Source organism: Rutidosis leptorrhynchoides, chromosome 5 (assembly GCF_046630445.1).
Source record: "Rutidosis leptorrhynchoides isolate AG116_Rl617_1_P2 chromosome 5, CSIRO_AGI_Rlap_v1, whole genome shotgun sequence".
In the NCBI taxonomy this organism is placed as follows: domain Eukaryota; kingdom Viridiplantae; phylum Streptophyta; class Magnoliopsida; order Asterales; family Asteraceae; genus Rutidosis; species Rutidosis leptorrhynchoides.
This window is the reverse complement of record NC_092337.1, coordinates 186,773,894-186,787,000: the sequence shown is the minus strand read 5'-3', so window position 1 is coordinate 186,787,000 and position 13,107 is coordinate 186,773,894. Positions and strand designations below refer to the sequence as shown.

Genomic DNA, 13,107 nt, shown 5'->3' with positions numbered 1-13,107 from the left:
TGTTGCCTTGAGTTTGCCAATTAGTTCTTAGTAGATCATGTGAACCCGGAGATAATAACGTTGGATTGCCTCATTTTCCTTCCAACACATTTTGGGAGTTTGGAAAGGCAATGGGCGTACATAACATAGACTTCATTCCCTATGTCGGTGTACATTTCTTTGATGCGAAATCTATTTGAAATGCCCCGTTCATATACATTATAAACGATTCATAATAGTTGGTTACATCGCGAGGTACTTGACCTCTATATGATACATTTTACAAACATTGCATTCGTTTTTAAAAGACAAACTTTCATCACATCGAAAATTGGCGGCATGCATACCATTTCGTAATATATTCAACTATAATTGACTTAATAATAATCTTGATGAACTCAACGACTCGAATGCAACGTCTTTTATAATATGTCATGAATGACTCCAAGTAATATCTCTAAAATGAGCAAATGCACAGCGGAAGATTTCTTTCATACCTGAGAATAAACATTCTTTAAAGTGTCAACCAAAAGGTTGGTGAGTTCATTAGTTTATCATAAATATTCATTTTGATCATTTTAATAGACCACAAGATTTCATTTTTCCATAAATATACATTTCATATCAGGCATTTCGCAAACTACATAGAGATAAAAATCATTCATATGAATTGAACACCAGATAATCGACATTAACAAGATACATATAGAATATCCCCATCATTCCGGGACATCCATCGGACATGATAAATTTCGAAGTACTAAAGCATTCCAAATTCCAAAATGGGGCTTCCTGGGCCCAATAGATCTATCTTTAGGATTCGCGTCAATTAGGGGTGCACTAATTCTCAAAATTAGTGATGTTCCCTAATTCTTAGATTACCATGCTAAAAGGGGCATATTCGGCTTCGATCCATTCAACCATATAATGTAGTTTCAATTACTTGTGTCTATTTCATAAAACATTTATAAAAGCGCATGTATTCTTAGTCCCAAAAAATATATATTGCAAAAGCATTTAAAAAGTGAGCAAATGAAACTCACAATACTGTATTTTGTAGTAAAAATACATATGACGGCATTGAACAACTGAACAATGTAGGGTTGGCCTCAGATTCACAAACCTATATCATTCATATATGTATTAAAACTTATTCTTGTATTCGGATAAATATATATATATATTATTATTAGTGATGTTATATATATATATATATATATATATATATATATATATATATATATATATATATATATATATATATATATATATATAACTAGATTTATGAACCCGTGCGTTGCACGGGGACTCATCCGCAATCATTATTGATTTTTAAACTTATATATGAAATAAGTTTAACAAACCATTTACTTTTTAGTCACCTTTTATAAAAACCATTTACTTTTTAAATTCATCCGCAATCATTATTGATTTTTAAACTTATATATGAAATAAGCATCCGCAATTATTATTATTTTAAGAGCCCGTGAGTTACACGACATTTATAAAAAATAGTTTTCGTAATCGTTACTCTTTGTACAACATTGTTATTGATAACAGTTTAATGACGTAACACTTTAGTAATATATGTTTTGAAATTAAAGAAAATATTAAAAATGAGCTTCGTAAACGATATGAACAATTGCCTTTTTTGCAAGAATGAGTTATTGATAGTAATTCAAAACTAAAATAGTCAAAAATCAGAGTGATACAATTTTGTGTCAAGATATTTAGCAAAGGCGAAGTTCCAAGTCTAGTTTTATTTGCTGGACAAAATATGGTAACGAACGATGAGTCATGATGTTGTATTTCAAAGTGAGTAAAAAAGTGAGTATTTTATTTAAATATTACAAAAGGACATGATACTATCATTTTTTTGCTATTAATTATATTACATCATTTACCTATAGTTCTCGACCCATTACCAAGTTTGTACTAACTTATGGGACATCTATGTAGATTGACCACTTGTAAAAATAACAAACAAATGACATAAAAACTAATAATAGTCAAATATAAAAAAAAAAAAAACTACCTAGTAAGTGACTCAATGAAATATTAAAGTAGTTGGCTGATTAATAACTACGTACATGTAGAATTGAGTAAGAGAAGTATTAAGAAGCAAACAAATTTCCACTGTTATATTTGTACAGCAAAACTTCGACAGAAGTCGCTCCAAGCAATGTGTGCAGTGGTCCCTTTCCCCTATCCACAATCCACAAGCATGTCGATCATATATATACGTGATGTTTAACAATGAGTATATCATATTAATGCCAGAGGATAAAATAAATAGGCATATATATACAGACACGTGCTCATACGATACGATCATTGCTCAAAACACAGTTGAATTGAAAACAATATAATACTAAACAACTTACTATTGACCAATCCAAAATATTTATTGCATTAATGAACATTCAAGATTTGGAAAAAAGGTAAGAAGTCGGATATACCTTCATAACATAGATGATTTATTAAAATGTACAAAATCATTGATACGCGTAATTCACAATTGTCCAAACTTAATGCATAGCTATAATCATAGAATAGAAGTTTAGACTACAAAAACACAATGACAGAGATGTTTTGTTCTACCTTAACTATATCTTGTAGCCTTGAAATTACGGGTATGTTTACCCGTGAAAATTGGATGTTTGATGAAAAAAGACATATGCCAAGTGATCAAACCATTTCCTAATCAAATATTCATTTAACGAAATTTGAGCGGTTTTGCTTAATGAAATTTTTCATTTAAAGAAAATTGAGAGGTTGGAATTGGGACAACATACCACAAATTTACATAAGAGATATTGAAGATCGAGATGAAGATGAACACTTAGAAAATCAGCCAAGTTAACTTCGGTCCAAACCTGCACACATTCGAAGCCTAAAAAGATAGTTACTCAAATATTGATCCAATGATAGTATGTATGTTTGTCACTAACCCGGGATATTAAACACTGACATACAAATTGGGATAAAGTATTATCAATCATATCAAAAGTAATCAAATGCTTAAAATCAGTGTTATGATTTCAAGAATGGTGATTTTTGTAGTGCAATTACAGCTGTTGATTTGGACCTTTGTGGCACAATAGCCTCCAAAGGCTTCTTACCATTACCTATAACTTCAGCTCATGGTGAAGATGAAATCGTTACAGGGTCACTGGAAAATATTCTACTTTTGAATTTTCAGCTACATTTTCTACTTTCTTTCTTTTAGCCACTTGTTCAGGTTTTATATCTCCTTTACCTGTAGCCTGCAGACCAAAAAAGTTTATAAATCGCGAGATTGCCACCTTTTTTGACAAAAAAGAATAATAATATATTGAGTACAAAAATTGATTAATGACCCAAATCATTGTCCAATATACCTGAGTGACCCGAAATCACTCCACAACTCCAAAAACATATTTTAAACGTGTTGGTAATTTCAAATTGTCGAAGTTACCCAATCGGGTTAAATTATACACAATCACATATTAATGAGTCAAAATGACTCCTTTAACCAAAATACACTCAAAACTCATTTTTTAAAATTTCAAAACTTGACAATACTTTTGCCACGACATAATGAACATTTAGAAAACAACAAATACCCACTATGATAAAATGAGAAGTATTACCTCGTTAACTGACCATGCTTTTCTTATTTATAGAAATGCAAGTACCGGAATGTCATTATCAATGGTCTTTGAGATCCCAGCCACTACAGCTTTTAGCCCACGCCTTCTTATTTCCTGCACAAAAAGTTTAAAATTGTACAAGTGTACCTTATAGAAGTGTCGTCAAACTGTATTTTACATACTATAATCGCTCGATTATAGACGTATAGTCTCCTAACTTCTATGAAAATCCCGAGTTCGGTCACCTCAGTGTATAAAGAGACAGAAAATGATATAGCATGTAATTACTTGATAAATAACTGGTGCTCCCTTTTGAGTTGCATCACCTCCAATTACATAAACCTGAAATACAATAGAACATCAATAAAGGGTTCAATCCCATAACTCTTGTCTAGAAAAACAATCAAAAGCAATAAAAAACTATAATGCACGTAGGGAGTAGTTGAAAACACACCTGATTGATACCACGATCCTTAATACTGTTAACTATCTTCGGTTTATCATGGCCCCCTCGAGAGGTACCAATAATTGTACCACCACGTTTATGGATATAATCCTCAACCTTAGTTGTCAAAGTGATGGTATTTTTCGAGTAAAAACCTCTATAACCACCCGACACACAAAACATATGCAACGTATTAAAGGTGGGAGGCAACGTGATAATGAGGACCTAGGTATCTCAGTTTCACATTTATGTTCAAAGCAACAGCAAACAACCACAACTTAAAATAATGGTAATACTGTGGATTTAGAATCTAGCTTTGTTTATCAAAAAACAACAACCAAATATATAAAGTACAAAAACTAACTAACATCTATACCAAGAACTCTGGTGACACCATACATGTGATAAAGTACGCATACAATTTTGACCTGATCACTGTATTTAGCCCAGGACATAAACCATCACATGTCACAATGGCAGCATGCACCACATCCGGTGCAAAATAAACCTACATCAATGAAAACTCACATTTAGAAAAATTCAACGTTACAGTCCAGACAGATTCTATAACGAAGTGGCAAACCGGGCAGGTCAGAACCTGTCACCTTTGAATGGATTGGGTTGTATACACACCAGAAAACTTTGTGAGCACGGTTTTAAAAAAGATAATTTAATTAGAGAAACTATACTATTAAATAGTAATTAGATAATTATAAACATGTTTGTAACTTCAAATCCTAAATTTACTGAAACAGGTCAAAATGGACACCCGTGTACAAAAATGGGTCAAAGCTTTGCCAAAAAAAAAAAAAAAAAAAAGATGACGGCTTATAAGATTTAAGAAATTAGAATCATTCGGTGAGAATTTTTGATACAAAAAAAAAAAGATGACGGCTTTGTTATATCTTTGTTTAATACAAAGAATTATTGAAGAGAATAAAAAAGAATAACTACATACCACATCACCTTGTTTGCAACTTGCAACATTACTCCTTACAATTGTATGAGGGACCAGTTAGAATAATATTGGTAGTAAACCTTTACACACATGAGCTTTCCAACTACAAAGTTATAGAAATAAATCACAGTTGGCATCGGCTTCATACACATTTAATCTTAACACTTAGAAAAATAAAATAGATAGTTTTAAATGGCATACCCAATGGGCAAGGTATTTGTTGCTTGAGCATTTCATCAAACACGTTGTCTTCATGTCTAGTGAATGAAAAAAATACAAATATTTAGAACTCTACAACTAAAATTAACGATGATTGTATCCGTTTTACTAACCAACATACTTATAGTACATTCAGTTAACTAAATGAAGAAAAAATTGAAGCAATAACCATACGTAGGATCATAAACTAAATCTGTATTATACCTTCTTCCTGATTTGGGTTGATTATATCATCATAAAAAGCCCTACTCGCCAACTTCATTAATCTGAATCCGAACGTTAATACTCAATCAATCAATCAATCAGATAACAATGAAAAGTATTGGGAATAAATATGTAATATATCCAATCAATGATTATGTATATACCCAAAAACTCCAAAAGAACTGAACAAAATTGGGGTTAAAATCTGAACAAATCGATTAGGTTAAAACATTGATAAACGATTGGAACAAACCGTAGCAGATTATGTTTCTATAGACTGGAAATCATGTTTCCAATTTTACAGATTGTAGATCGTTCATCTGAGTTGTAGAAGAAATCATCATGGAAGAATTGAAGTGACTATAGGTAGAACCCTAATTTTGAATGAATGAAAGAGGAGATGAATGGATGATTTACCGAAAATTAACTGCTGCGTGAATATTGAGGAGAATGAAACCGTCTAGCTGTTAACCCTAATTCACGGATGATTGAGGGACACGCGTCAGTAGCTTATAATTAGTGATTTTTTTAATGCAAAATTATGAGAAAAAAGGATTTGCTGAGGATGAATGTGGTTGTGACAAGTGAACTTACACTACCGGATTAGTAATATAGAAGATAATTTATAAGTTTCATTATTTATCTATATTTTCATTTTATATATATAAATTTTAATATAGTTAAGTTAGGTGTATTAAGTATATTTATATATATAAGATCTTTATTTTCATACTTATAACCTTAATAACGTCGTTAAAACTTTTATTTTAGTAATTATAATTATTTTATTAATAAAAATGTAGATAATACTGATAATAATAATAATGTTAGTTTTAATAAGAGTAAAATAATAATTTTAACAAAAATGATAATAATGATGACACATTTTTTTTATATTAATAATACTAATATAATAGTCATATTGATAATACTAATGATCATAATTATAATAATACTTATGTAATTACTAATAACAATAATGGTACTAGAATGATACTATGGTTAATATTTATGAAAACAATAATGAATTATATTATTTTCATAATAATTATAATTATAATATTATTAATCATAATCATAAAAATGATAATAATACTAAAATGATAAATTAATAATAATAATCACATTAATAATGTTTATAATAATAATAATTGTTATAATACTTATAACTATGATAAAACTAATAATTATTATAATTCTTATAAAAATATTAATAACAACAACAATAATAATAATCATGGTAATAACAATAATAATAATAATAATAATAATAATAATAATAATAATAATAATAATAATAATAATAATAATAATAATAATAATAATAATTGAAATAAGAGTAATAAAAATAAATTTGATAAGGAAAACTACCTTAGAAGCCCTTTTTTTTAAAAAAATGCACCAAGCAAGGATTGAACCCGAGACCTCTCGCTAAACCGACACTCCTCCTAACCACTCCTCCATTCTAATTTTTGTGAATTAATACGGAACTATATGTATATAACTCGTATAAATTAATTGTTCCTGTTCTTCATCTTCTTCCTTAATAAAATCGACCAGAGATGTTTCAAAACTAAAATATCGAATTTTATGGCTTCAATTAAGACTTGTAAACATTGATAACATCATAAAATGTGGTTTTGAACAATAAAAAAATACGAAAAAAAAGAAACAGCAACTTCGCTGCAGTCGTTGAGTTTTTTTTAAAAAAAAAAAAATTAAGATTTCGCATTAGAGGTTGTTTTGGACAAATTCATCAACATGAACTAGGTCCTAAATGATTCGTAAAAACTTTCTGGATCATCTATTGATTCGTAAACATCAATCTGAATCTGAATTTTGATATGAACAAAATAGTTGACATTTTCAATTTATACTTTGACCTTAAAATTTGAACTCAATAGAAAGAATTAGGATTTGATACTTTGCAGATAGTTTAAGGAGAAAATTCCTAACAAGACCTCATTATTACATTTTGAAATACGATTCAAAATTGGGTTTTGACTAAAAAAATTTCGTGTACAGGGGTGTCGAGCCTTTTTTTTTTATTCTTCTTCTGTTTTTGATTTCTCAATTGCAGGTGTGGATTGCTGTATATAGAGAGGGTAATCGAATATTTGTTACAGTATGTTGAGGTGATCGTTTTTTGTTAGTATTGAGGATTTGATCGACATGAAAATCAATTATAAGGTATAAAAACAAAATAAAATAAATAATAAATATGAAAGATTGGGACAGGTAACAGGCTCGTACGTTTTTCTTTTTCTTTTTTTATTAATATTATTAACTAATAAATATATTAAAAATAATTATATGGATAATTTTATTAATAAATAGAAAAAGAAAAATACTAATAATAATAATAATCGAAATAATAATAATATTAATCAAATAATACTAATCTTAATATGAAAAATGATAAAAGTAATAAAATTAATGAAAATGATAATTTTAATTAAAAATCGTAATATTCATAATATTAATATTAATATTAACTTTAATATTTATTTTAGTAATAATAAAAGTAATAATAACAGTATAACAAGTATATTTTAACTTGCATTATATTTTATTAGTTATGTAATATCATATAACACCTTCTATAATAATTTATATTGGGTATTAAACTTTTATATATTTTAATATCTATAAATATACATTTATTAATAATTAAGTATAGATTTCTTAAATATATACTATATATAATTATGTTTTAAAAAACAACTTTATATATATATATATATATATATATATATATATATATATATATATATATATATATATATTGAAGCAAATAAACCTAAAGTATAACATTATACATTTAATACATCGTTAACGTTGACATATCACGTTCGAAATCACTTATGTTCAATATGCTCTAAATATTCAAAATAACAAGTTTTTAGTTATTTTAAGTTATCTTAAATCCCATAATAGTTTATTAATATATTTAATTTATTATTTATAATTATTTACATATATAATTATCTATACATATATTTCTGTTTACAATTAAAGGTTCGTGAATCGTCGGGATTAGTTAAGGTCAAATGTATACATGAACACAGTTCAAAGTTTTCGAGACTCAACATTATAGACTTTGCTTATCGTGTCGAAATCATATAAAGATTAAGTTTAAATTTGGTCGAAAACTTTCGGGTCGTCACAGTACCTACCCGTTAAAGAAATTTCGTCCCCGAAATTTGATAGAGATCATCATGGTTGACAGTAAGTATGTTTTCATGACGAATATGAGTTGATAAATAGAGTTTTATCATTCTTGAGTAATATGAATGAAACAATTCGATTACTCGAAACGTACGAGTGAAGCTATCACAAAAGAGTGAAATGAGAAAAATATAGATTTGCCATAAATTTTGACGTAGTCAAGATTGAATTCCGAAATTCAAGGGATTTAAAGAAAATCTTCGAAATCTAAAAGATTTGATTCTTCGTGAATTAAGATCTCTATAATTAAATTCGGTGATCTGCCTCGATTACTCTGTCTGATATTTCCATTATAAATTAGACTTTTTCCGTTCCATTATTTTCACCATTCCTATACTCTCTTTCTTAGTTCATACATCCAAAAGATTGTGAAAGTGCTTAATCCCGTTCTAATCCTTGATATTTTCCTAATTATCATTTCTGTCATCCTTCTTTTCAATCTTCCACCAGAAAAATCTGTTTACTTCTACTATTACCTTGGGGTGATACTATTCTTAATTCTACCGTGTCTTTATATTGCTATTCGTATTAATATTCACGGTTTGTAACCTCCGTGTTGTTATTGGGCTTTATATTTTCTCTTATATTTTGGAGCTCTTTACCTTTTTATTCTCTTCTCGACCTCTAGTAAAGCGAGTAATGGTCCAGAATTCGTAAATGTGGAGTTTCGAATGAACATCATGTTCTAAACAAGAAAGAACGTATTAGCACGATTTGATTTGTCAAATTACCAGAATATCCGGAAAAGACCGAATCATCAAGAAAATATTTTCTTGATATTTTTGAGGTTAAATAGAATACAAGAGTCGTGTAACATGGCACATGATGACGGTATGATCTGTGAATCATCACGTTCCATTAGAAACTCAGCATAACTTACTGTAATATAATCACGTTGATCAAGTGTCATTATATTATATACTAATTCATGCATCAATTTCTCTACATTTCTCCAGAATTCATTCATAAATTAAACTTAAATTTTACAGAAGTTTCCAATATAATGAAACACAGGAAGCACGAAGAGGTATATAAAATCGAACGAGAATATTTATGAAAATATCCTCAGAAATATCGAAGATATTTATGATGATATTTTGGAATTTCCAAGTTTGAAGGTTGATGAAGAAATTTTTTTTGCAAGATTTTAACATGACTTCGGAGCAAGATATTCTCTAAAGATTTTAATGGATCCAGAATTACCTGGATTCTTTGAATATAGGGTATGGTCCTTGTATTTGTCCTTGGTCTCCTTCGTGGTTAGCTCAATCCGTTTTCCAGTCCCAACTTTTTTGAGCTTTTCCAACATAATATTCTTTATCATCAAACTTCCAACGATTAAGGTCGTTTACGGTTGCCTACAGTTTCTGCTGCTTCATTCAGCTTTTTCAAAGTTCAATGTATTGATTCGTAGGCTGTGTGCTTTTCAAAATTTCAGAATTGAAGATCGTAATTCTAGAAGATAATTGTTATATTAATACATATAAATATTGATATAGAAATGCTACGAGATTCGAAATACTGATTGCCGATTTTCGGTAATTGGTATGGCAATTATTGTTACAGGGTATAGATGAATACACGATGGGGTTTCAATGAATATAATGATTTTTTGGAAAGTCCAAATTCATTGAGGTTGCTGGTAAGTTTACTTCTAATGTGGTGGAATATAAATGGTTCCCCGGTAACGATGATAAAGGGGTAATCTTTCTAATAAGGTTTATTCGAATGAAAAATTGAAGTTGATTTGCTGAAGCTGTGACAAAATTGGCTACCTTGAAAAGGGATTGTAAAGTTATTTTGGGTAATAATAATGCTAAAGGATCTAGCACAGATACATGTTAAATGTTTACTCAGGTTCTGAGAGTTTTTCAGGTGCATAACTATATGCATCAATCTTTTCTTCCATAGATGAAGTGCGGTTGGTTCATTCTCTCGATTGAGGTATTTTCAAGAATCATGAAAAGTTTGAATGCAGATTGTAATTGTCAAGATACAAATGAGGTTTAAGATGAAATCAAGTGGCAAACTTGAAGAATTGTTTAGTTTTATATATTATAATCAATATTTTAATTCATTTTAATTGTCCAATGTTGGTAGTCCACAGTTAGCAGTCCATAATTAGTAATCCAATAATTCATATATAGTTTAATATATAATATTCGAATTAATTAATAGGTATTCGTGACCCAATGTATACATGTCTCAGACTCGATCACAACTCAAGGTATATATATTATTGTAGAATCAACCTTAACCCTGTATAGCTAACTCAAGCATTACTGCATATAGAGTGTCTATGGTTATTCCAAATAATATATATAGATGCGTCGATATGATATGTCAAAACCTTGTATACGTATCCCTATATTTAAAGTGCGTAAAATAAATAACATAAATTAAATAACGATAAATAAAATTGCGATAATAAATTGCGATAAATAAGATGTAATCAGTTAGCTAGGAAAAGTTAGCTAGGAACAGTTAGCGTAGATTCTTAACAAAATTTCTCATAGTTAATTTGTTTATTTCTAACAAATTTTATTTTTGTCCAATGTTTTCTTCATTATGCCACTTGTTGAATTCTGATAGGTCAAAATCCACATATGAAATTGAATAAAAATGGTTATTCTGCAGTGAACGGATTCGTATCTCTGTAGATGTAAGTAGGATAGTAAATGAATGTTGAATCAGATTTGAAGAATGTACAATGTAATTTATTAATGTGAAATTTAAATATTTCTCGAGTATTACCTACCCGTTAAAATATTCTCATCATTAACAATTTATATAATAGAGTTTTTAATTATAATCTTTATAAAAATATACTTTCATATATATTTTCTTCAGATGTAATCATGAATTTAATGAGTTAATATAATATTAATCTCATTTGATTTACCGTTAGAACTAGAATACATAATCTCTAAAACATTAGAGATTACATAATCGCCATGAAGAACGAAGACAATTGATGTAGAACGATACGTAGAACGATGATTATACTCGAGGTACAGAATGAGATGTTGAGGCATGGATTGTTGATGGTACTGGTGCTATTTATTGATGGTACTGTTGATGTCGATGATGTTGTTGAAGCTGGTAAATTTTGCACCATATTCTCCAAATTGATTATTCGAGCGCGAAGTTCGTTGATTTCTTATATTATTCCGGGATGATTGCCGGTCAGAACAAGCGGATGAATAAGGTTTAGAATTGTGGATAGAATATAATCGTGACGAGATACTCTGGATATGAGAGAGAAAATGGTGTCTCGAACAGGTTCGCCGGTAAGCGCTTCAGGTTCATCGTCAAGAGGTGAATTCGGTTGGTGGAAGGGATCGCCTTCTTCGCGTCTCCATTGATTAAGTCGACTACGAACCCATCCTAATTCATCCAGAATTGGTGATGACTGATTGGTTGATCCATTCCGGTCACACTACTTTCGGAGCTCAAGTGTGTTTCCATATCGGAATAGCTGTCAGAATCCGAGGAATTTGAACTAGTGACGAGTTCCATTTCGTTCGATTGAATAAAGGATTTTTTGATATGAAATGATTTTCAAATATTAGATGATATTCTAATTATATAGAATATCTATATATATAGTACTAAAAAATTTCATAGACTACAGAGGAATTTACGGCATATGACAGGTAGTCTACAGTAACAGATAAGCTAAGATATGGATTAGCAGATACGCTAAGATATGAATTTTGTCTATACACTATTCATGCAATCAATGCAATAATATGTGTCTAGACTAAGAATGATAAGCAGGTAATTTTCGACATGAAATGATAATCAAAACTTTTGACATGCAGACACGGTCGAAGTTCAGATAATGCATCTAAACAACTATCAGTTAGACACACTAATGCAAGACCTGGTTCCCTAAGACCACCGCTCTGATACCAACTGAAATTCCCCGTTCATATACATTATAAACAATTCATAATAGTTGGTTACATCGCGAGGTACTTGACCTCTATATGATACATTTTACAAACATTGCATTCGTTTTTAAAAGACAAACTTTCATCACATCGAAAAATGATGGCATGCATACCATTTCATAATATATCCAACTATAATTGACTTAATAATAATATTGATGAACTCAACGACTCGAATACAACGTCTTTTGAAATATGTCATGAATGACTCCAAGTAATATCTCTAAAATGAGCAAACGCACAGCGGAAGATTTCTTTCATACCTGAGAATAAACATGCTTAAAAGTGTCAATCAAAAGGTTGGTGAGTTCATTAGTTTATCATCAATATTCATTTTCATCATTTTAATAAGCCAAAAGATTTCATTTTTCCATAAATATACATCTCATATCAGGCATTTCGCAAACTGCATAGAGATAAATATCATTCATATGGATTGAACGCCTGATAATCGACATTAACAAGATGCATATAGAATATCCCCAT

General features: G+C 29.5%; 1 protein-coding gene across 8 annotated transcripts; it reads right to left on the bottom strand.

Moving 5' to 3' along the window:
• Positions 1-1,929: 1,929 nt before the first annotated feature.
• Positions 1,930-5,915, bottom strand: LOC139847732 (ATP-dependent 6-phosphofructokinase 3-like). Of its 8 annotated transcripts, none has more exons than XR_011759642.1 (10): positions 5,691-5,842; positions 5,438-5,499; positions 5,216-5,271; positions 5,015-5,117; positions 4,066-4,564; positions 3,900-3,953; positions 3,612-3,725; positions 2,775-3,245; positions 2,581-2,679; positions 1,930-2,184 (listed from the first exon to the last, which is right to left on the bottom strand). XR_011759642.1 is itself a non-coding variant. In XM_071837456.1 (8 exons), the coding sequence occupies exons 5-7, from the start codon at positions 4,237-4,239 to the stop codon at positions 3,639-3,641; spliced, it is 315 nt and encodes a 104-aa protein (XP_071693557.1). In that variant the 5' UTR covers positions 4,240-4,564; positions 5,015-5,117; positions 5,216-5,271; positions 5,438-5,499; positions 5,691-5,842; the 3' UTR covers positions 2,688-3,245; positions 3,612-3,638. The 8 variants fall into 8 exon arrangements, 1 of the variants encoding a protein (XP_071693557.1); XR_011759646.1 differs by having other exon boundaries at positions 1,930-2,679; positions 2,775-2,872; positions 3,108-3,245; XR_011759647.1 differs by having other exon boundaries at positions 1,930-2,679; positions 2,775-2,855; positions 3,108-3,245.
• Between the last annotated feature and the right edge of the window lie 7,192 nt (positions 5,916-13,107).